This window comes from Trichomycterus rosablanca, chromosome 3 (genome assembly GCF_030014385.1).
Source record: "Trichomycterus rosablanca isolate fTriRos1 chromosome 3, fTriRos1.hap1, whole genome shotgun sequence".
Lineage (NCBI taxonomy): Eukaryota > Metazoa > Chordata > Actinopteri > Siluriformes > Trichomycteridae > Trichomycterus > Trichomycterus rosablanca.
The window spans coordinates 19,082,183-19,107,821 of record NC_085990.1 but is presented as its reverse complement, the minus strand read 5'-3'; the positions used below and the strand labels follow the sequence as shown (position 1 = coordinate 19,107,821).

Here is a 25,639-nt window from a genome sequence, read left to right as displayed (position 1 = left end):
GGAGCCGCTATGTACAGTGTATCACAAAAGTGAGTACACCCCCTCACATTTCTGCAAATATTTCATTATATATTTTCATGGGACAACACTATAGACATGAAACTTGGATATAACTTAGAGTAGTCAGTGTACAACTTGTATAGCAGTGTAGATTTACTGTCTTCTGAAAATAACTCAACACACAGCCATTAATGTCTAAATGGCTGGCAACATAAGTGAGTACACCCCACAGTGAACATGTCCAAATTGTGCCCAAAGTGTCAATATTTTGTGTGACCACCATTATTATCCAGCACTGCCTTAACCCTCCTGGGCATGGAATTCACCAGAGCTGCACAGGTTGCTACTGGAATCCTCTTCCACTCCTCCATGATGACATCACGAAGCTGGTGGATGTTAGACACCTTGAACTCCTCCACCTTCCACTTGAGGATGCGCCACAGGTGCTCAATTGGGTTTAGTCCATCACCTTTATCTTCAGCTTCCTCAGCAAGGCAGTTGTCATCTTGGAGGTTGTGTTTGAGGTCGTTATCCTGTTGGAAAACTGCCATGAGGCCCAGTTTACGAAGGGAGGGGATCATGCTCTGTTTCAGAATGTCACAGTACATGTTGGAATTCATGTTTCCCTCAATGAACTGCAGCTCCCCAGTGCCAGCAACACTCATGCAGCCCAAGACCATGATGCTACCACCACCATGCTTGACTGTAGGCAAGATACAGTTGTCTTGGTACTTCTCACCAGGGCGCCGCCACACATGCTGGGCCAAACAAGTTTATCTTGGTCTCGTCAGACCACAGGGCATTCCAGTAATCCATGTTCTTGGACTGCTTGTCTTCAGCAAACTGTTTGCGGGCTTTCTTGTGTGTCAGCTTCCTTCTGGGATGACGACCATGCAGACCGAGTTGATGCAGTGTGCGGCGTATGGTCTGAGCACTGACAGGCTGACCTCCCACGTCTTCAACCTCTGCAGCAATGCTGGCAGCACTCATGTGTCTATTTTTTAAAGCCAACCTCTGGATATGACGCCGAACACGTGGACTCAACTTCTTTGGTCGACCCTGGCGAAGCCTGTTCCGAGTGGAACCTGTCCTGGAAAACCGCTGTATGACCTTGGCCACCATGCTGTAGCTCAGTTTCAGGGTGTTAGCAATCTTCTTATAGCCCAGGCCATCTTTGTGGAGAGCAACAATTCTATTTCTCACATCCTCAGAGAGTTCTTTGCCATGAGGTGCCATGTTGAATATCCAGTGGCCAGTATGAGAGAATTGTACCCAAAACACCAAATTTAACAGCCCTGCTCCCCATTTACACCTGGGACCTTGACACATGACACCAGGGAGGGACAACGACACATTTGGGCACAATTTGGACATGTTCACTGTGGGGTGTACTCACTTATGTTGCCAGCTATTTAGACATTAATGGCTGTGTGTTGAGTTATTTTCAGAAGACAGTAAATCTACACTGCTATACAAGCTGTACACTGACTACTCTAAGTTATATCCAAGTTTCATGTCTATAGTGTTGTCCCATGAAAATATATAATGAAATATTTGCAGAAATGTGAGGGGTGTACTCACTTTTGTGATACACTGTATATGCAGGAGTCTACCGGAACTTCCGGGAGACTTGGGATGTCTGGTTTATGGTGTCGTTCCAACAAAACAAAAAAAGCCAGGCTCCCAGCTGATGTTCCAATTTGTCCAAAAATGTTCCTTGGGTTTGAGGTCAGGGCTTTGTGCTTCACAGTAAACCTATGAAACTGTGTCTCTAAGGACAACACCCGTAAAGCCCTCTGCATGGCAGGTGATTCCACCCATCCACTACACAGCTTCTTCAGTCTGCTCCCATCAGGAAGGAGACTGCAGAGTCTCCGGGCCAAGACCAGTCGACTGAGGGACAGCACCATCCACCAGGCTGTCAGGATGCTCAACTCTCTTCCTGTTCTGCACCCCCCCCCCCCCCCCCCAGTATTCATAACTTTGGATCCTGCAAACACATCTCAAGAACCTAACCACACCTCCCGTCCCCCCTCATCAACACCAAACCTTACATCCCCCGGATGTATTTAATGTGCACTCATCACTTTAAACTGTCTATAGATCATCCAATTTGCACTGCCGTTATAATTGCACTGGTTTTACACAAAGAGTTTTAATCTGCATTGTCACTTCACTGTCTAGGTTGTTAATACTGGGACCTATATTTTTCAATTTTTTCATATTTTAGTACTATATTTTTCATACTTTTATGTGTCAGTGTAAATATATTTGCACTTTGTGTGTTTATTCTATTTTTATATTCTTCATATATTCTAGGTATTTTTTTTATTAATGTTTAGTGTTGCACCATGGGTCTGAGAGCAACGCAATTTCAGTCCTCTGTATGTCCTGTACATATTGCAGTATTGACAATAAAGCAACTTTGACACTGACTTTTTGACCTCTTATTGTGTACAGGGACACAGGCCTTTTTGTTCCGGGAGGTGCAATAAATTTAAATGCAAATAATGAATTTTATTCACCCGTTAGCAATATGTGTAGCTGAAACATTTCCTGTGGGATAGGGTTAGGGTTTAGGGTTAGGGTTATCTAAGTGAGTTAACTGTAACCCAGATAGGATAGTCAACAGGGGTGTAACCTCAGGGAAGGCAGGGGGGCAAGTGCACTGGGGCCCATGGCAGGAAGGGGGGGGGGCTCCAGGGCATAAACTCAATCATGCGATAAATTTTTTTAATCGAGATTAATCGCAATAAAGAGCCAAATTAATCGTGATTAATCGCAATTAATCGCAAACTAATAATTAAGCAAAATTTGAACAGTTATGCACATTTTTATTGCAAGAACCATTTCTAGATGCAACACCAGTGGTGTAACTAGGAGCTCATGGGCCCCAGTTAAAAAAAAAAAAAGTTGTACCCCCTCAACAAATTGCATATGCTGATGGTAAGCATAAATCATGCTTTCAAAATATTTTAATCTAATATTATGCATCAATAACAAAACACAGATATGATTATTTCATAGATCTATTAAGAAAAGCTTTTAATACTGTGTTGTGCAGAAAAATGACTGGGAAATATTGTTATAAATTACCATTTAAACACCTATAAATACCTAAAACAATCAAGTTACCAGACATTATATAGAAGTTATTGACTGTAGCTATAAAAAGTGTTAATACAGTCCATGTAAACGCTTAGTCCATATAAATATCAGATACAAATGTTTAAAAAAAAACTACAAACATCACAAATGTAAATCATGTTTATAGCCATGTGATAGAATAACCTGAATAAACTGTAGAGATGAAACATCACGCAGTTTCACTTCTGTCTCAAACAGTACCTGAGGGAAGGGAGGCGGAGCTACACGGTTTTGATGGACAGCTATAGCAGCCAATGAAAATACTCGTGACAAAGATTGCGTGATTTCATTCATCTGTTTATCAACACGTAAAAATAGTGAAAACCGCTAAAAGTAGTTTTTCATCGGACAGCGACGATAATTTATAACTTTTTCCTGTTTGACTGTGCTGGCGGGTCACAACAAGTAATGCAGTTTAAAACAGAAGATGCGGGCCGTATAAAATCCGATCCGGTGTCGACAGAATACCCCGGACTTTGGACATACTGCTATAAACAGTCCAGTGTGATCCATTTAACAGCAGTGTTTGTAAAGTTCTGTGTACAGTTCATGCGCTTTACATCCTAATTCATCTGAAATACAGTTCATTACCACAGAGACAAATATTTACGTGGCACAAACAAATTTTAATCTTTTTAATCGCGATTAAAATTTTAACGCGTTAATCGCGTTAATTAAGCCAAATTTAGCCCAAAATTGGTTTTTGCACCCATGAGCTCCTAGTTACGCCACTTGATAGTCAAGGAATCATAATAACTCGATTCACTAAAACGAATCATTCGTGTGTCGATTCGAATAATTGAAGTGAAGCACAGCGTACAGGTTTGAGTGCCAAGACGTCGTCATTTTGTAAACAGCACGCAACTACCTATCCTAACACACAAACATGGTGAAATTAATGCTGCTCTCGCTGGTGGTTGTGTTTTTAGCAGTGTGGATAGGAGAACGATATACTGCGCTAAGGTTGGTGTATTTTTGTATTTTTAAGTGAATCCTTTGGGTAACTTGAGCAACTGACATGTGGTTACCTAAGTATTCTGTTTATTTTGTTTTTTAGTACATTGCTTGGTATATGATACAGTATATTCTATGCGATATAACGCAGAGAGTGTCAGAATTAACATTAAGCTTGTTATTGTTGTGTTCAAAGAGTGAATGTTTTCTGCTGTACTTCGACATGTGAAGTACAGGGGTTGGACAATGAAACTGAAAACACCTGTCATTTTAGTGTGGGAGGTTTCATGGCTAAATTGGACCAGTCTGGTGGCCAATCTTCATTAATTGCACATTGCACCAGTAAGAGCAGAGTGTGAAGGTTCAATTAGCAGGGTAAGAGCACAGTTTTGCTCAAAATATTGCAATGCACACAACATTATGGGTGACATACCAGAGTTCAAAAGAGGACAAATTGTTGGTGCACGTCTTGCTGGCGCATCTGTGACCAAGACAGCAAGTCTTTGTGATGTATCAAGAGCCACGGTATCCAGGGTAATGTCAGCATACCACCAAGAAGGACAAACCACATCCAACAGGATTAACTGTGGACGCAAGAGGAAGCTGTCTGAAAGGGATGTTCGGGTGCTAACCCGGATTGTATCCAAAAAACATAAAACCACGGCTGCCCAAATCACGGCAGAATTAAATGTGCACCTCAACTCTCCTGTTTCTACCAGAACTGTCCGTCGGGAGCTCCACAGGGTCAATATACACGGCCGGGCTGCTATAGCCAAACCTTTGGTCACTCGTGCCAATGCCAAACGTCGGTTTCAATGGTGCAAGGAGCGCAAATCTTGGGCTGTGGACAATGTGAAACATGTATTGTTCTCTGATGAGTCCACCTTTACTGTTTTCCCCACATCCGGGAGAGTTACGGTGTGGAGAAGCCCCAAAGAAGCGTACCACCCAGACTGTTGCATGCCCAGAGTGAAGCATGGGGGTGGATCAGTGATGGTTTGGGCTGCCATATCATGGCATTCCCTTGGCCCAATACTTGTGCTAGATGGGCGCGTCACTGCCAAGGACTACCGAACCATTCTGGAGGACCATGTGCATCCAATGGTTCAAACATTGTATCCTGAAGGCGGTGCCGTGTATCAGGATGACAATGCACCAATACACACAGCAAGACTGGTGAAAGATTGGTTTGATGAACATGAAAGCACAGTGGCCTGCACATGGCCTGCACAGTCCCCAGATCTAAATATTATTGAGCCACTTTGGGGTGTTTTGGAGAAGCGAGTCAGGAAACGTTTTCCTCCACCAGCATCACGTAGTGACCTGGCCACTATCCTGCAAGAAGAATGGCTTAAAATCCCTCTGACCACTGTGCAGGACTTGTATATGTCATTTCCAAGACGAATTGACGCTGTATTGGCCGCAAAAGGAGGCCCTACACCATACTAATAAATTATTGTGGTCTAAAACCAGGTGTTTCAGTTTCATTGTCCAACCCCTGTAGTTCTGAAGGTTAAAGACCACACACACACCCACACATATTCACCGATCAGCCATAACATTAAAACCACCTTTTTGTTTCTACACACACTGTCCATTTTATCGGCTCCACTTACCATATAGAAGCTTTTTGTAGTTCTACAATTACTGACTGTAGTCCATCTGTTTCTCTGCATGCTTTGTTTGCCCCCTTTCATGCTGTTCTTCAATGGTCAGGACTCTCCCAGGACACTACAGAGTAGGTGTTATTTGGGTGGTGGATCATTCAGAACACTGCATTGACACTGACATGGTGGTGGTGTGTTCGTGTGTGTTGTGCTGGTATGAGTGGATAAGACACAGCAATGCTGATGGAGTTTTTAACACCTCACTGTCACTGCTGGACTGAGAATAGTCCACCAACCTAAAGATATCCAGCCAACAGCGCCCAGTGGGCAGCGTCCTGTGACCACTGATTAAGATCTCAAAGATGACCAACTCAAACAGCAGCAACAGATGAGCGATCGTCTCTGACTTTGGTGGACCAACTAGGTAGGAGTTTCTAATAGAGTGGACAGTGAGTGGACACAGTATTTAAAAACTCCCTCAGCACCACCATGCCATTGTCACTGCAGGGCTGAGAAAGATCCACCACCCAAATAATACCTACTCTGTGGTGGTCTTGTGGGGGTCCTGACCATTGAAGAACAACATGAGAGCGGGCTAACAAAGCATGCAGAGAAACAGATGGACTACAGTCAGTAATTGTAAAACTACAAAGTGATTCTATATGGTAAGTGGAGCTGATAAAATGGACAGTGAGTGTACAAACAATAAGGTGGTTTTAATGTTATGGCTGATTGGTTATATATGGTATATACAGTGGGGTCAAAAAGTATTTAGTCAGCCACTGATTGTGCAAGTTCTCCTACTTAGAAAGATGAGAGAGGTCTGTAATTTTCATCATAGGTACACTTCAACTATGAGAGACAAAATGAGAAAAAAAAATCCAGGAAATCACATTGTAGGATTTTTTAAGAATTTATTCGTAAATTATGGTGGAAAATAAGTATTTGGTCAATAACAAACAAGCAAGATTTCTGGCTCTCACAGACCTGTAACTTCTTCTTTAAGAAGCTCTTCTGTCCTCCACTCGTTACCTGTATTAATGGCACCTGTTTGACCTCGTTATCTGTATAAAAGACACCTGTCCACAGCCTCAAACAGTCAGACTCCAAACTCAACCATGGCCAAGATCAAAGAGCTGTCGAAGGACACCAGGAAGACAATTGTAGACCTGCACCAGGCTGGGAAGAGTAAATATACAATAGGCAAGCAGGTTTGTGTGAATAAATCAACTGTGGGAGCAATTGTAAGAAAATGGAAGACATACATGACCATTGATAATCTCCCTTGGGGTCAAGATCTCATCCCGTGGGGTCAAAATGATCATGAGAATGGTGAGCAAAAATCCCAGAACTACACGGAGGGACCTGATGAATGACCTGCAGAGAGCTGGGACCAAAGTAACAAAGGCTACCATCAGTAAACACACTACGCCGAGAGGGACTCAAATCCTGCAGTGCCAGGCGTGTCCCCCTGCTTAAGCCAGTACATGTCCAGGCCCGTCTGAAGTTTGCCAGAGAGCATATGGATGATCCAGAAGAGGATTGGGAGAATATCATGTGGTCAGATGAAACCAAAATGGAACTTTTTGGTAAAAACTCAACTCGTCGTGTTTGGAGGAATAAGAAAAACCCAAGAACACCATACCTACTGTGAAGCATGGGGGTGGAAACATCATGCTTTGGGGCTGTTTTTCTGCAAAGGGGACAGGGTGACTGATCCGTGTTATGGGAAGAATGAACGGGGCCATGTATCGTGAGATTTTAAGCCAAAACCTCCTTCCATCAGTGAGAGCAATGAAGATGGAACGTGGCTGGGTCTTCCAGCATGACAATGATCCCAAACACACCGCTCGGGCAACGAAGGAGTGGCTCCGTAAAAAGCATTTCAAGGTCCTGGAGTGGCCTAGCCAGTCAGAAAATTTGTGGAGTCCGTGTTGCCCAGCAACAGCCCCAAAACATCACTGCTCTAGAGGAGATCTGCATGGAGGAATGGGCCAAAATACCAGCTACAGTGTGTGCAAACCTGGTGAAGACTTACAGGAAACGTTTGACCTCTGTCATTGCCAACAAAGGTTATGTTACAAAGTATTGAGTTGAACTTTTGTTATTGACCAAATACTTATTTTCCACCATAATTTACAAATAAATTCTTTAAAAATCCTACAATGTGATTTCCTGGAATTTTTTTTTTCTAATTTTGTCTCTCATAGTTGAAGTGTACCTATGATGAAAATTACAGACCTCTCTCATCTTTCTAAGTAGGAGAACCTGCACAATCAGTGGCTGACTAAATACTTTTTGGCCCCACTGTAAGCCCCCACTTGCCACAAACAATTCCTCCTTCACATTCCAATTGGTTTTCATTAGGTTAGAACCTTGTGCAGGCCACTGATGTTTCTTTACACTTAACTTGTCAAACCATGCATTAAAAGGTTGTTAAAAGGTTGTTTTTTTCTTGCAGGGATACACTGTTGGTTTTTAGAGAAATCACCCCAAATCACCTTCCCAACTGTCAACTAATAAAGGACATAAGTAAGTATTCAAATATCTTAGATTTACAAAAGACCATTAAAGTTCCTCTGAATGTTCTTAGACCAGCAGGATTTCCAGTTTATTCACCGATTAAAACCTAATCTAATGTTTAATCCACTGAGCCTGTGCTAATATTTTATTGCCTATTCTGTGTAATTAAATTAAAGAGTTATTGCACATAAAATGAACAGTGAAAATTTTGTCAAGTCACTTAGTTTTATAGTCCTTACATACACTGTCTTGCCAAAAGGATATAAAAAAATTAGTTAATTATTAATTTTAGGTGCAGGTGTATAGAAACAACTATATAAAATAAATTATATTCCTACAAATTTGTGGCAGGCGGCACTATGGCTAAGTGGGTAGCACTGTCGTCTCACAGCAAGAAGGCCCTGGGTTTGATCCCCAGGTGGGGCGGTCCGGGTCCTTTCTGTGTGGAGTTTGCATGTTCTCCCCGTGTCCACGTGGGTTTACTTTGGGTGCTCCGGTTTCCTCCCACAGTCCATTCAAGACATTCAAGTGAGGTGAATTGGAGACACTAAATTGTCCATGACTGTGTTGGATATAACCTAATAACCTATAACTAATGAACCTTGTGTAATGAGTAACTACCGTTTCTGTCATGAATTGAACTTTGATACATAAAATGTAATCGGTAATCTACCGGTAAGAACGTTCTCAATTATTATTGAGGTCTCAATAATTATGGCACATTTCAAAAAACTTTTTGTTTTGTCCTTATTGTTATGTTTGCATACATCCATATTTGATTTGATGGCTACAAAATATTCCAAAAAAAGTTGAGACATCTTTACCACTGTGATCATATTTTCCTGTTAAACAAAACACTCTGTAATCATCTGGGTCCTGAGAACACGAATTTTCATAGTTGTGTTTGTGTAATTTTCATTTAGGGCTGGGCGATATTGCAAAAAAATTTAATCTCGATTATTTTCAAATTTATTACCAATTCTCGATTCCGATTTTGATTTTTTTTGTTTGTTTTTGTATAATGCCATTGAGTAAAAAAAGTAACAAATTTATTTTTTTGCATTTTATTTTAAAAGACTGCAAGTGCAAAAATAGTAACAGCACCACCTATAATTATTACATTGTGCAAATAATGGTTACTTTTAAATATTCTTTTAAGGGACTGAACTGTGCAAGCACAACAAAAATTATAACAATAATTAAAACAAAATAGACATCTTAGTTAGCTATATCCTTTTTAAAAAAAGCTCACAAATAACTCTCACTTTAAATAATGTGCAAGCATAACCTCTTTACATTCTCCTAACAACCCTGGGTGTGTTCCAAAACCTAGTGAGCTACCTTTGCTCTCTTACTGTCTGCATAGGCAGCTGCCTCAGTAGAGATGATTCTAATTAAGCAATAGAACACAAGAGGGAGTGTGTTATCGCGAACAACATCACGGCTGTGATTCAGTCGCAGGCACAAGCCGAAGGCGAGTGCCGTAGATCATCACAGCCATGATGTTATTCGCGATAACACACGACCTCAAGTGTTCTATTGCTTTTATACAACAGTTTTTACAAAATAAAGAAAGAAAATAAATCAAAGAAGCCCTGAATTTCAAAATAAATATGCTTTAATATTGACAATACCTTCCGCCAAAAAGTAGTTCCACAACGAATATAAAGTTTAACACTACAAAGCAGACATCCCAAGTTGCAAAAACTCATTTCAGGGAGGTAAGAACAACAAGAAGAAAAAGGCAAGAACCTCCGAAGGGAAAAAAGAAATAAAAAACCTCTTGCACACACCAGAGGATTATGGATGATAACAGAACTTTAAGGAGCTGTTAACTGGGCTATTAAGCTAACTGTTCGCGTTACAAACACATTAATGTTCCCTACATAGTGCACTAGATTGTGTATCAGATCACGGATTTATGTTCCCTACATAGTGCACTAGATAGTGAATTAGACAATTGATTTATGTTCCCTACACAGTGCGCTAGATTGTATATCAGATAACGGATTTAAATCGCGATCTGGAAAAATTCTGTGTCGCCTGCGTGCGCATTTGTGTGCATGAAGCTTGTCGTTACTGGCAACGCGTCAGCGGAGTAATACAGTTGTGGTGTGAAAAGGCCGTGCTGTTATCACGAATATCAGCACAGTTAGAACGCTTCTCAACCAATCAGATTGTAAGGTCGGAACTACCTGTTGTATAATACTTATACAACGCTGACGCGTTGCCAGTAATGACAAGCTTCATGCACACAAACGCACATGCAGGCGACACACACTTTAGTCCCGATCACGTTTTAAATCCGTTATCTGATATACAATCTAGCGCACTATGTAGGGAACATAAATTCGCGATCTGATACACAATCTAGTGCACTATGTAGGGAACATAAATCCGCGATCTGATACACAATCTAGTGCACTATGTAGGGAACATAAATCCGCGATATGATACACAATCTAGTGCATTATGTAGGGAACATAAATCCGCGATATGATACACAATCTAGTGCACTATGTAGGGAACATAAATCCGCGATCTGATACACAATCTAGTGCACTATGTAGGGAACATTAATGTGTTTGTGACGCGAACAGTTAGTGTAATAGCCCAGTTAGCAGCTCCTAAGAGTTCTGTTATCATCCATAATCCTTTGGTGTGTGTGAGAGAGGTTTTTTTATTTCTTTTTTTCCCTTCAGAGGTTCTTGCCTTCTTCTTCTTGTTGTTCTTACCTCCCTAAAATGAGTTTTTGCAACTTGGGATGTCTGCTTTGTAGTGTTAAACTTTATATTCGTTGTGGAACTACTTTTTGGCGGAAGGTATTGTCAATATTAAAGCATATTTATTTTGAAATTCAGGGCTTCTTTGATTTATTTTCTTTCTTTATTTTGTAAAAACTGTTGTATAAAAGCAATAGAACACTTGAGGTCGTGTGTTATCGCAAATAACATCACGACTGTGATGATCTACGGCACTCGCCTTCGGCTCGTGTTCTATTGCTTAAATAGATTTATAACTCAGGTTATTCGAACGCACTACTTAGAGATTAAATTGGTTTCACTTACTAAGCTAACACATTTAGCATCCTGCCATTCAAACCAATGGGATGAGGTGGCACAACGCGCTAGCATATCAACTAACATCTTCCTAAAACGGTTGAATTGTCACTGACAAGCCCGAATTTGCAAATAAAAACACTTGTACACATTTAAAAAAAATTAAATTCCGTAATAATTTATTTACATTTTGTTCGCCATACTTCTCGGGAGTGCGCATAGGATGATGTAAGCGTCTATGTAGAGAGTGCACTAGGTTTTCGAACACACCCCCTACTGTGTGTGTGTTTTTTTTTTTTTGTGTGATATGGCCTTTAAATAATATCACGATATTTTGGGATATTTTTGCGATAACGATATTCACTAGCGATATATAAGAACACTTTTAAAAAGTTTATTTTAAAAACAACTTTGTTTTGCAGATAGTAAGGAAATTTAAGGTACAAATGTTACTAAATGTACATTACATTAAGCATCACTTCCAGTAGGGCTGGGCAATATGGCTAAAACAACTTTCGATATGCTTTTGAGAAGTGGTGATATACGATACGATATAATGTAAACTTAAAGTACAATGGCAGGCCACTACCCGTATTTTACCTTATAATGTTTATAAGTTCTCTTAAAAACACAAAACATTGTAGTTCTGAGCAATTCTGACTAATTAGAGTGTTTTTTGTATTATTACAGGCTGTATTTGTATTCATATTGACAACATTTACAGTGAGGAAAATAAGTATTTGATCCCCTGCTGATTTTGTAAGTTTACCCCCTTACAAAGACTTGAACAGTCTATAATTTTATGGAAGGTTTATTTTAACAGAGAGAGACAGAATATCAACAAAAAATCCAGAAAAAAAAACATTAAATAAAAGTTATAAATTAATTTGTATTTAATTAAGGGAAATAAGTATTTGATCCCCTACCAACCAGCAAGAATTCTGACCCCCACAGACCGGTTATGTGCCCATGAGGCACACAAATTTGTCCTGTCCCTGTATAAAAGACTCCTGTAACAGAATCAGTTTCTTCCATTCAAATCTCTCGACCACCATGAGCAAGACCAAAGAGCTATCAAAGGACGTCAGGGACAAGATTGTAGACCTGCACAAGGCTGGAATGGGCTACAAGACCATCAGCAAGAAGCTTGGTGAGAAAGAGACCACTGTTGGTGCGATAATTCGAAAATGGAAGAAATAGAAGATCACAGTCAATCACCCTCACTCTGGAGCTCCATACAAGATCTCACCTGGTGGGGTAAGAATGATTCTGAGAAAGGTGAGGTCAGCCCAGAATTACACGGGAGGAGCTTGTCAATGATCTCAAGGGAGCTGGGAGCAGAGAAATGCTGGATATGACCCCAAGAACACCATCCCCACCGGGCATTTCTCTGCCTCCAAACACGGTGAGTGGAGTTGATGCCAAAGAGCTCAATTTTGTTCTCATCTGACCATATCACATTCTCCCAAGCTTTCTCTGAATCATTCAGGTGTTCATTGGCAAACTTCAGACGGGCCTGTACATGAGCCTTCTTGAGCAAAGGGACTTTGCGGGCACTGCAGGATCTCAATCCATTACGGCGAAGTGTGTTACTAATGGTTTTCTTGGTGACTGTGCTCCTAGCTCCCTTGAGATCATTGACAAGCTCCTCCCGTGTAATTCTGGACTGACCTCACCTTTCTCAGAATCATTCTTACCCCACCAGGTGAGATCTTGCATGGAGCTCCAGAGCGAGGGCGATTGACTGTGATCTTGTATTTCTTTCATTTTCGAATTATCGTGCCAACAGTGGTCTCTTTCTCACCAAGCTTCTTGCTGATGGTCTTGTAGCCCATTCCAGCCTTGTGCAGGTCTACAATCTTGTTCCTGACGTCCTTTGATAGCTCTTTGGTCTTGCCCATGGTGGTCGAGAGATTTGAATGGAAGAAACTGATTCTGTGACAGGAGTCTTTTATACAGGGACAGGACAAATTTGTGTGCCTCATGGGCACATAACCGGTCTGTGGGGGTCAGAATTCTTGCTGGTTGGTAGGGGATCAAATACTTATTTCCCTTAATTAAATACAAATTAATTGATAACTTTTATTTAAAGTTTTTTTTTCTGGATTTTTTGTTGATATTCTGTCTCTCTCTATTAAAATAAACCTTCCATAAAAATTATAGACTGTTCAAGTCTTTGTAAGGGGGTAAACTTACAAAATCAGCAGGGGATCAAATACTTATTTTCCCCACTGTATATTAAACAAACCAGCAGAATCTCACAATCACATTTATACTGTCCTTTTACTTCAAATAAATGAGTATTGAAAAAAATCCCTATGAATATTTGATCATGATTTGCTATCATTGCAAAATGAATATCTGTCAATTATCCAGCAACCAATGATAAGAGAACTTGAAATTCCGCCCAGAATCTGAATTCGAAGCTCTCTCGAAGTTTATACATCTGAATCTTTTGAACCGGAGTTGTTTTGCCCACATAGTGAGCAAAACGAATGAATCTTTACCATAGATAAGAGCACAGTTTTCCAATTCGATTGCAATGAATAATTCGTCTGAAAAGAGTTGTTTCTGACTCATTGACTCAGTGATTCAGTTTCCATGCTCATACGCGAAGGAAAGCGTTCCACTTAGCGCTTTTGTGTTTTAAACAGTCTCAGATGGTAATCTGTGTATTCAAAGCCCTTTCTTATTATACTGTAAAGTGATTAGCAGAGTCATTCATTTATACTGTGGCATGAACAAAATAGCCGACTGGCCAGAAGCACAGTCATTGATCTGTATCACTACAAAGCTTTGTGTCCTTGTGTGTTTATGCAGACATTGGGTCTGAGGACATCACCGTACTTGAAGATAGACTGGCCTTCATAAGCACTGTATGTTTTTCTTCTCATATCGCTGATAAAGACCAGTCTTGTTTAGTAAAGTTCATTTTTAGTGTTGTTAGAAGGTCACAGTCATATTCATGTAGCTACTGAAAACCTAGAATTGTGTGCAGTTCTGCAAAGAACACTAGTCTGAAACACGTCCACAACAATGAAGACTAATATCAAATTGAATAAAGTGTTTAGTTGCAGTCATTACTGATAAAGTTAGTGAAGCGTCATAAGCACTGTCACCTAACAGCATAAAAGGTCCTAGGTTTGATCCTCAGGTGGGGAGGTCTGGGTACTTTCTATGTGGAGTTTGTATGTTCTCCCCGTGTCTGTGTGGGTTTCGTCTGGGAGCTCTGGTTTCCTCCCACAGTCCGAAGACATGCAAGTGAGGTGAATTGGAGATACAAAATTGTCCATGACTGTGTTTGTAAACTGATGAATCTTATTTAATGTGTATCTACCGATTACATGACGTTAAAAACCAAATAAATAAATACTTCTAAATAAAATGTGCAGTTTAATGCAGTTGGATCATTTGTAATATTAATAGATTTATTTGTGTTATTGTGCTCTTTTCAAATCCAGGGTGTGAAGTACCCAGGTATTCCCCGGTACACCGATGCTCCTGGAAAGATCCTTGTGCTAAATCTGCTTACTGGAACAGATCCTACAGAACTTCGCATCAAGGGGGATTTTGATGCAGATTCTTTTGGTCCACATGGAATAAGTCTTTATACAAATGAAGCGGGTATGTGGATTTTTAACATAATTATGAACGTTATTCACATAGGGGCAGATATTTACATTCATATAGTAATGTTAGGGTTTCAATGTTTTTTTTTTCCAATTTAATTTTAGTTGTTTCTGTTTTTTAGTTTATCATGGGGTTTTCTAAAAATCTGCAGGGCAAACTATACATACATATAGCAGATTAGTTTTTCAATTGTTGGTGTACGAAGTTTGATTACCTTTGTGGCATGGGCATCTAGTGATTATAATGGGCTAATTTATTTGTACTCGTTTAAATGTACATGGATCAGTAAATAGTATTTTTCTTTTAGTTGGGAAGAAAACCCAAGCCTTTGTCATCCAGTTTAAATGAGCTTTACATCATCATGGGCTCAGGCTTTTTTACTAATTACATGGGCTAGGGAATGTTTCAAATGAACAGTTTATAATATTTCTACGGTACACTGATAAGCCAAAACATTAACAGGGCTCTAGAGTGCGACCAATTTGGTCGCACATGCGACCTAATTTCTCAATGGTGCGACTAAAAAAAATCTGAGGTCGCACCGGTATGACCAGCCGTTCAAGGGGAAAAAAGTCTCCGCTACTCTGAAAGTCTCCCTGTGGTACAACAGACACACATCAGGCCCAAATCATGGTCTAAACCAATCAGAGACAGTGAAGGGCGGGACAATATTGTAGCGGCGATATGTGAGCGACATTCAGCTCAGCCAATCAGAATGCAGCATCAGGTTTATACATGTGCGTTTCGACGTTCAGTTGGTTTAGTTTTGTATATGAGACTCGCCGGACAGTCCCAGCATTAAAGTTCGGTTTCTGGAGCTAGACAGTGAAGTCTACCTTGTCGTGTGCTTTTATTCCCACACAGCAAGAGACCTGTAACATCCCGGACAGTGGTGAGCCGACCCTCTAGTAGCAATAGGCTAATGCTAGCGGTAAAGTGCGGCGATAGCGAAAGTAAAAACACCACAATATTTTCGTTAAGTAAAATATAAAAATAACTAAAAGACAGTGAAATATTAGAATAAGTGTACCGCAGTAAGTGCACCGCAAGTGATTTTGGGAATCTGTGTAAAAGATCCAGTAAAGCCGATAATATAATGCACTGTATTTAAGATTACACTCTAACACTCTAGAGCCCCATACACACACACACACACACACACACACAAATATATATATACATATAATTTTAAATATACACACACATATAAATAGATAGACACACATACATACACACATTTACTCTATTATTATTGTTATAATTTTTATAATAGTGTACTATAATTAGTCTATAATACTATAATTAACTGTATTAACTGTATAATTACTACAGTATATTAACTGTAAAGAGCATGGGAAGACCATGGCCGGCAATAGTGTATTTGAGACTGGTTCTAATACATTTCGAATTGAAAGGCTGAAAAGCACAATGCATCTATAAAACACATTACGTGCCCCAATAAATGCACTGCCCAAGTGTCCCCTCTCCCCACTGCCTTTCAGCGGCAGGCAGCAGCAAACAGATCATCAGACGAGGCCATGTTGACCATATTGTTAGTTAATCATTTACAAGTCAATATTGCCTATATGGACAGCGAAAAAAAAGTGAACCTGTAAAACTGCGGTGTTAAATGCGATGCGGTCGAAAATTAGGGTGCACCTAACTTTTGTGCTGGTGCACCTAAGAAAAAAAGTTAGGCGCACCAGTGCAACCAGTGCAAAAAGTTAGTCTAGAGCCCTGATTAAGACCCAAATGTTTCCTAAACAGAAATGTGCATGCCAGTGCCCATTTCATAACAATTGTGCATGTGGTGATTAGTGATTTTGATAAGGGCCAAATTGTTATGGCCAGTGTATTGTGTTAAAGTATCTCTAAAACAACAATGAATATCCACAGGTAGCCATGTACAGTGGTACAAGTTTAATCTCAAAATTGTATTCCCATTTTCCACTGCACAATACAGTATGCTTTTACATATGTGTATTCTTTCAATTGCCAAGTGACTCACAATGTACCTAAGTACGCATGCTAAATTTGGTCACCCTTCATGACCAGGAACTCTTAGCAAAGTAGGCTGTATAGGTGGAACGAGAAACAGTGCAGACCATTAATTGGTCAAACAGAATCACCACTACAGAGAGACAATACAAGCACCACAAGCATTTAAAACTCAAATGCAAAAGATTTGAAACTAAGACTAAAGACTAAAAACTATAACAGCCACAGCAGGGCAAACTGGAAATTTAAAATGATCCTGCTATTCAATTTAGATGCTGTTTTGTACTGTAGGGTTAGGGTGTTTTTTGAGCAGCAGAGGTCACAACTGCATCAGTTTTGAGGAGCCCTGGTCTTGCTTCCCACCCTGTGTGAACAACAGCCAATCGTTCTTCATGTAGGCGCCCAGCTTGCCAGATGGCAGAGCTGAGATTCGAAAAGATGTGTTCGAAATCTCAGCTCTGGTGTGCTAGCGTGTTTTACCGCTGCTCCACCTGAGCGCCACATACGTCTGGTTTAGGGCGGACAGACTTGTTTTATATCTTCTTTTCCGCAGTCCAGCGCAATGCCTAATTTGGAAGCTAACCGGATGCTTGTAACAATCATAATTAAGTTGCCTGTCTTTGACTTATGAACATGTCAAAAGAAATTACTTGTATTTCATTGGTTTACAGCCAACACTTTCCGTGAGGTCGTCACCAGTTTATTGCGGAACATCCAGCACTAAAATGCTAGTTAATTATTAAGGTTTTATAACTATTTGTGAATAGTTAACATGCCAAAATGAAAAACAACGTACAGCTACAAGTGGTCGGCTCACCACCCTTTAATTTCTAAGAGTAGGAAAGATTAATTTTATGCTTTTTTGTACTGAAGTATCGCAAGTATCTCAAATGTGGTGAGTTTTCTAGTTCATTTGGATGCGTCACAATTATATTAATTAAGGTTTAAATTTTGTGTGCTGTAGACACTATCCTAACTACCCACTGTCATTCCCTCCTTTTTGGGGTTATGGAAGTGGCCACTCTGTGTGCTATAAAAACAGCTTAAGTCTCAGAAGTGCTGTGGGCAATACATTTACATAGTCAGCCATGTCTTAGGAATTGAAGATTGCACATTAATTAAAGGTACAACCATGAGGAAGTTAATGCTGGCTCTAATGTGTATGGGGCTGCATAGCCTCAGACCAGTCAGGGTGCCCATGCTGACCCCTGTCTACCACCGAAAGCACCAACAATGGGCACGTGAGCATTGCAATGGAAGAAGGTGGCCTGGTCTGATGAATCACGTTTTTTTTTACATCACGTGGATGGCCGGGTGCGTGTGCGTCACTTACCTGGGGAACACATGGCACCAGGATGCACTATGGGAAGAAGGCAAGCGGAGGCAGTGTGAAGCTTTGGGCAATGTTCTGCTGGGAAACCTTGGGTCCTGCCATCCATGTGGATGTTATTTTGACACATACCACCTACCTAAGCATTGTTGCAGACCATGTACATCCTTTCATGGAAACGGTATTCCCTGATGACTGTGGCCTCTTTAAGCAGGATAATGCGCCCTGCCACAAAGCAAAAATGGTTCAGGAATGGTTTGAAGAGCACAACAACGAGTTTGAGGTGTTGACTTGTCCTCCAAATTCTCCAGATCTCAATCCAGTCGAGCATCTGTAGGATGTGCTGGTCAAACAAGTCCGATGCAACTTGCAGGAGTTAAAGGATCTGCTGCTAACATATTGGTGCCAGATACCACAGCACACCCTCAGGGGTCTAGTGGAGTCCATGCCTCGACAGGTCAGGGCTGTTTTGGCGGCAAAAGTGGGACCAACACAATATTAGGATGGGGGTCATAAAATGATGCCTGATCGGTGTATCATAGCCAGACTTTTCACTCTGCTCTTTTTGTTACAGATGGCTGCAGGTATTTATTTGTGTTGAATCATCCCCATAACAACTGCCAGGTGGAGATTTTTCGATTTGTTGAAGAGGACCTCACTCTTGTGCACATAAAGACTATAAAGCATGAACTGCTACATAAGTATGTCAACTCTAACAGAGCCGTCTTTCTTTAATACATGCCACAGTGTATTAATAATTTTTTTTAAACTTTATAGATTGTTTGCTTTTGTGTTAATTGTATTGCTTTAGTATGAATGACATCGTAGCTGTGGGAGTGGAGAATTTCTATGCCACTAATGATCACTACTTCATTGGTGAGAGACTCCAGCTTCTGGAGGTGCTGTTTTCTCTAGCCTGGTGTGATGTGGTTTACTACAGTCCTGAGGAAGTCAGAGTTGTGGCCACAGGATTTTTTAATGCCAATGGCATTAACGTTTCCCCTGACAAAAGGCAAGTCATTGAATTTTTGTTTGATCTGTTTGATTTATGAAGAATGGATTTTATTGGTTGAATAATTAACTAGGGTGGCAGCAACTAAGGTCGTACAGAAATGACTAAGCAGCCAGTGTGTTTTAGCACATAATCAAAATCATTTGGTTCCTTGAAAATACCATACTTATGTGCCTTATGTGTTAAAGATTTCATTCTGAGAACATTATTATGGTGATGGTCCTCCTTTCTGACAATATTTTGGGAAGGCTGTCTTTTAGATGTTAGAGCATGACTACATGACTTCCATTTAGTCAGTTGTCTGTGTTCTTGGATGTCAGATGTACACTTAATTTTCATTTAGTTTAGTTACTATTCTTTTAATCAGAAACTACCTGGTCTATATTCAAAACACGAAAGTCAAAAGCCCTCAATGACACCCACTTAAAGGTGGGTAAAAACAAAGACTCATTAGGCAGGAAACAAGCTTGGTATGAATCGGACAGCATTTAAAACAACTATATAGTCCGTCTAAACGGTGCACTTCAAATGATAGTTACACATGCCAGGGACCTACACGGACACTGTTGGCGGTCTGAGTTGGGGTGGTGGAACAGGTTTCTCACTGTTGTTAAAACTGTGGGGTCTGCTGGCTGGTTGAGGTGCCTGCAAGAGTGTTACGTTCACAGATAGTAGTGCAAAACTCAGTATTTGATACTGGTGGGAAATGCAGTTGGGAAATTGGATATGCCCAAATTAGGAGTAAAAGGAGTTGAATGCAAAAAAAAGTTACATACTATATAGTATTAAGTAGGGCTGCCGCGATTGGTCGACTTAGTTGATGACGTCGACGTCAATATTTTAAGTCAATGCATTGTTTTAAAAACTATGTTTATGTTTATTAATTATCCTTTTTAATTTCTACAATGTTACCATTCATATAACCGTTCATATGATTTCCTTCAGCACTACTAGCTGCATGAATGACCTAAGTCGTATTTTGTCCAGACACTGTTGCACTTTGTTTAATATGGAACACTTGAGAATTTGATAATATGGACATAAACCCTGTTTACATTTAGTTTTGTGCCATATTATTATGCCATACTGTTTGTTGTTAAAATAAAAGAAGCTTAAATGAGATTCTGAATTAAATTTTTTGGAGGAAAATTAATCATTTAGATTAATCGACTAATCGATAAAATAGTCAATGGATTAATCGATAGAAAAATAGTCGTTAGTGGCAGCCCTAGTATTAAGGGACACACCATCTCAGATTGGGCTTTCAGGCTGAAAATCACAGTTCTAATGTAATAAAGACTTATTTAACCATACATTATTTAATACATCTATCTGTCTTTGTAACAGGCATTTATATGTGTCAGATTTAATGCATCACCAAATTGTGGTGCTGGAGATTCAGACGAACAACTCGCTGTCTCGTGTGAAGGTGCGCATTAAACTGGATGCTCTACATGAATTTACATAAAAGAAAGTTGCTAACATAAATTGTATGTGTAATGAGATTTCTTTTTTATACTTTTTGAGCAGGAAGTTGCTGTAGGCTCCCTCTGTGACAACATTGAAGTGGAAAGTAAAACTGGGGACCTGTGGATGGGTTGCCACCCAAATGGAATCAAATTCTTTCTACAAAATGTGAATGATCCACCTGGCTCAGAGGTTTGTATGTGTGTGTTGTATGTTTCTTATAAAAATGCATGTTTCATAGAAAAAAAGAGAGTTATGATGTTTTAAATGTCTTCATGTTGTCAGTGTAAAAATAAAACCCTAATTCGAAAAACTGAGGACACTTGCATTTTGTGCACAGTGGCACAGTCATGATGAAACATGGTTTATTTGTTTATCTATTTATTTATTGCATTTTCCCTCCAGTTCTCCTCCCAATCTAGTCGTATCCAATTACCCAATTGCATTGCGCTTCCTATCTACTGATGCAGACCTCCACTCTGAGAGTCATGACTAACACACGCCCCCTCCAACATGTGTGCAGTAGCCGACTGCATCTTTTCACCTGCACGAGGCGAGTTCATATGTGGATCAGCGTTTGTTTATGGAGAGACACACCCTGATCCCCATTATCCCTTGTCTCTGTGCAGACGCCATCAATCAGCCAGCAGAGGTCGTAATTGCATCAGATATCAGTAAGGTCCTACCTAATTCACGGCCACGGACCATGAAATGAGCAGTTTCCCAGGTCAAAAGTTAGGGTTTGGGTTTAGCAATTTAAAATTTTTCATATGCGTAGCACATTTTCCCGTGAATTTAGTAGGGCCCTAGTTATGAGGAATCCTCTCCGACGCCAACCCTTGAACAACAAGCCAATTGTTGTTCATGTAGGCTCCCAGGTTGCCGGTAGCAGAGCAGAGATTCGAGCCGATGAGTTTGAGATCCCAGTCCCAGTTTATTTTATATTACTCAATAATTCGAACTTATCAATTAAATTGGCCATCAAGATGCCTTCACATACATGATAAGCTGTGTCTGTCAGGTGGGTTGGTCAAAGGGATTCTTTCTTACTGCTGCATTGTGCCTCTGCTGGCTGGTCAAAAAGACATGCACAAAGACGGGGAATAATAGAGATCAGTGTGTGACTATCCGAATGCAATACTGCTCTCTGCATAAAACCCACGTCAGCCAGTTTAATAAAAGCAGTTGGCTACTATATGTGTCATAGGGGGTGTGTGTTAGGTACAGTCGTTATCGGTCAGGCTAGGGATCTGCAACGGTGAGGAGTGATATATCTGGGTAATTGGATATGACTATATTGGGAGATCAAGGGAAAAATGCATAAACAGAATTAGCTTATTAAGCAAGAGGGCCAGTTAATAATAGATTACTTTTTTCTTAGTGAATAAAAAAATAATTCTATAGAAGAAAACAATAAGGGGGCACATACTTTTTCAAGGCAGTGTGTATATGGCATTTGTTTGTTTGTTGTAGGTGATTCGGGTTCAGAACATCCACTCTGACAAGCCAGTGGTGACTCAGGTGTATGCAGATGATGGCAGTGTGCTCCTAGCATCTTCAGTGGCAACACCTTTCAGAGGGAAACTCCTCATAGGAAGTGTTTATCACAAAGCTCTGATGTGTGACCTTGAGTAAAACATTCACCCAAACACTGATCACAAAAATACTTTAGATAATTCATTGTATCTTCTCAGAATGCTGTGTGATTTACTATTTACTAACAAGGTGTCTTAATAAACTAAACTGCTGACTTCAGGCTAATTTTCTTTTACTGAATGCTCAGAAAACAGTTTCTAATTACTGGTACAAAGTCTACTGTCTACTCTCTCTCTCCTTTCTATAAATGACATCATAATCACACCCTCAGTCACTGTCCGCAATCTCGGTGTTCTGTTCGATCCCCTTCTGTGTTTTGAACCGCACATAAAATCTCTATCCAGGTCTGCACTCTTCCATCTCCTCAACATTGCTCGCATCCGCCCTTTACTGTCCTCTACGGTAGCTGAGATGCTGGTCCATGCTTTTGTGACTTCTCGGCTGGACTATTGCAATTATTTGCTCCATGGGCTTCCCTCTAAATCAATACGCCCCTTGCAAATAGTCCAGAATTCTGCTGCACGGCTCTTAACCCATACAAAGAAGTCTGATCACATCACCCCAGTCCTGGAGCAGCTTCACTGGCTGCCCATTACCATGTGCATACAGTACAAAATCTTACTTCTCACCTATAAGCAGTGTTGTGTAATAATACTTCGTTACAGTACTTAAGTAGTTTTTTGGAGTATCTGTACTTTACTGGAGTATAAAAAAAAAATTTTACTTTCACTTTTACTCCACTACATTTCCTAAAGAAATTGTGTACTTTTACTCGTTACTCGTTACTACAAAATAAAACGACAAGAATTTTTTAGCTAAATGATGTCAGATGTATGACAGACTGCAGCAGGTTTGGCAAATCTGCGCTTGTAAATTACATCAGCGGTTAAACACATTAATGCGCAGATGCAAACGTTTTCTAAAAGCGCATCGTTCACTCAAAGATACGGAATAATCGTCATTTCAGAATCTCCCCGTCCTACACACTGATGTAAGTTAGGAATGATAAACAAAGTAAAGCCACAGAACCATTGTTTTTATTATTATTATTATTAGCATTAACATTGTTCAGGTATCAAGCTACCGATTACATTCGAACCACAAATAAAACGTTTCACTACATTTGTTTGTAATTAATTCAGTGCAGACATGATGTGTCCCATCATTTTTAAAAACTCCCCTACAGACAAATATTTCCTCAGATAACTTCTGTATTACACTGACAGAGGAAAGATTCATGGTGCTGAGGAACATGCACGTCTTTAACCCTTTAATGCTCTCAACAAGAACATGGATGATTTTTCAGCTGCTGCTTCAGGTTGACACATAAGTTAGAAATGGTGTTTACTTAAAGTAAGAATACCAATATTTTTTAAGTTTAACACACGCCAACCAGGGAGTAGATACAGCCCAAAAAAGATTATTTAAATACAGCTTATTTTACCCAGCTATTTAGATTTAAACTATTGCTTGAGCAGATCATTAAAGGGTTAAAAGTGCCACACGTTTTGTTAAACTTGCTTGAGTTTTGCTTTTAAATTAATTCTGCCAAAATTCAGTTGTTTTTGGTTATTGGGATATACTGTATCTATATAACTTGAATGTACTACCCAAATAAAAAAAAAATGGAACAGTATAGAAAATGCAAATAAAATAGATGCAGTGTTTTTTACATTTACATCGACTCTTATTCCATCTTTTATGAACCCAAAATATTTCATGTTTTGTCTGGTCAACTTCATTCTTAACATACACATACATGCATTTTAAGCTACAACACATTCTTAAAAAAGTTGGTACTGGGCAATTTAGTCCTCGTAATAAGGTTAAAAAACAACTAAATAATGACGTGATTTCAAATAGGTGATGTGAACAGCTGTTTATAATCACAAATTGGCACAGATCATGTTCAGATGGAAGGAAGAAAACAGGTTAATTGTTAAGGTGGTTTACAGGCTTAAAAGAACAATCTTATATTTTTCTAAATGACCGCTTCAGTTTATACTAACAGCATTTACTTTTACTTCTACTTTTAATACTTAAGTACATTTAATATCAAATTACTTTTAATACTTAAGTACATTAAACATCAGATACTTTTAGACTTTTACTCAAGTAATATTTTAAAAGGTGACTTTTACTTCTATCTAAGTAAATTTCTGGTAAGAGACTTGTACTTTTACTCAGGTATGGCCTTCAGGTACTTTATACACCACTGCCTATAAGGCACTCCATGGTTTGGGTCCTGTTTATCTTTCAGACCTCCTAAAATTCTACAATCCCTCCCGTAACCTATGGTCATCAGATGCCGGTCTCCTAGTGGTTCCCAGGTTCAGACTGAGCACCACGGGTGGCCGATCTTTCAGTGTTTCTGCCCCTTCGCTTTGGAACTCTCTTCCATCATCTCTACGTTCTACTGTACTACTTCTCTATCTAAATGTAAAACTTTACTAAAAACCCATCTCTTTTCTCGACACTGTTTCCCTTCCTCCCATGCTAGTTTGGTGTGATTGCTATTTTTGTTAATTTTGTATGTAAAGCGACCTTGGGTTTTGTGAAAGGCGCTATATAAGTGTAACTTATTATTATTATTATTTATTTGGCCAAAATGCGGACAGCCCCTTAGTGGCTACAACAGCCTCTACTCTTTTGGAAAGGCAAGATTTTGAAGCTATGCTGACTCACAAAAGTGTTTATGAGGCTGTGCAACCAAATTAAAATGAATTGTAAAGGTGTTTAATGGAGTGGAGGTCAGGGCTTTTTTCAGGCCTCTGGAGTTTTTCCTCACACCAAGCTTGCCAAACTGTGTTCTTATGGACTATGCTTTGCTTTGCAAGGACACAACCTCCCCCAAACTGTTGTCAAAAAATAATCAATGAATGAAATTGATTTTATGTATCTGTTAGCAATGGGTTTCACTAAAACTCCTGAACCTAAAAATAAAGATGCAAATCCATATATTGTATATTTTGCACATTAGGTGATAAATGATCAATCACTATGATGACATAAAGCATAATTTTTTGAGAGGTACTATTTTTTTTTGTATTTCAAACTGACATAAAAACCATATTAGAATTACAAGTACAGTAGACCCTTGACTTACAAATTTAATTGGTTCCGAAGGGCTGTTCTTAAGTCAAAATGTTTGTTACTTAAACCTATTTTTCCCATAAGAAATAATGTAAATGGAATTAATCCGTGCCAGACCTCCCAAACCACCCTCTTACCTAACCTTTCTAATGTCTTAAATGGTCTTTTTTTGTTATAAATACAAGTATATTCCCTTAAATCTTAAATTATAGAATAGACATTA

The 25,639-nt window shown here is 39.6% G+C and overlaps 1 protein-coding gene across 1 annotated transcript; it reads left to right on the top strand.

Annotated features, from left to right (window-relative positions):
• Positions 1 to 3,985: 3,985 nt before the first annotated feature.
• Positions 3,986 to 23,990, top strand: LOC134309742 (serum paraoxonase/arylesterase 2-like). The gene is made up of 9 exons (XM_062991001.1): positions 3,986 to 4,110; positions 8,170 to 8,240; positions 14,111 to 14,166; positions 14,752 to 14,914; positions 18,823 to 18,949; positions 19,060 to 19,260; positions 20,608 to 20,689; positions 20,791 to 20,919; positions 22,201 to 23,990. Exons 1-9 carry the CDS (start codon positions 4,034 to 4,036, stop codon positions 22,360 to 22,362), a joined length of 1,068 nt encoding a protein of 355 aa, XP_062847071.1. The 5' UTR covers positions 3,986 to 4,033; the 3' UTR covers positions 22,363 to 23,990.
• The last annotated feature ends 1,649 nt before the right edge of the window (positions 23,991 to 25,639 follow it).

Coding starts and splice junctions, on each gene's coding strand:
- LOC134309742 (XM_062991001.1), top strand. CDS start 4,034: ATGGTGAAATTAATGCTGCTCTCGCTGGTGGTTGTGTTTTTAGCAGTG. Junction 14,915..18,822: donor TCTTTATACAAATGAAGCGG/GTATGTGGATTT, acceptor TTTTTGTTACAG/ATGGCTGCAGGTATTTATTT. Junction 18,950..19,059: donor AAGCATGAACTGCTACATAA/GTATGTCAACTC, acceptor GTATTGCTTTAG/TATGAATGACATCGTAGCTG.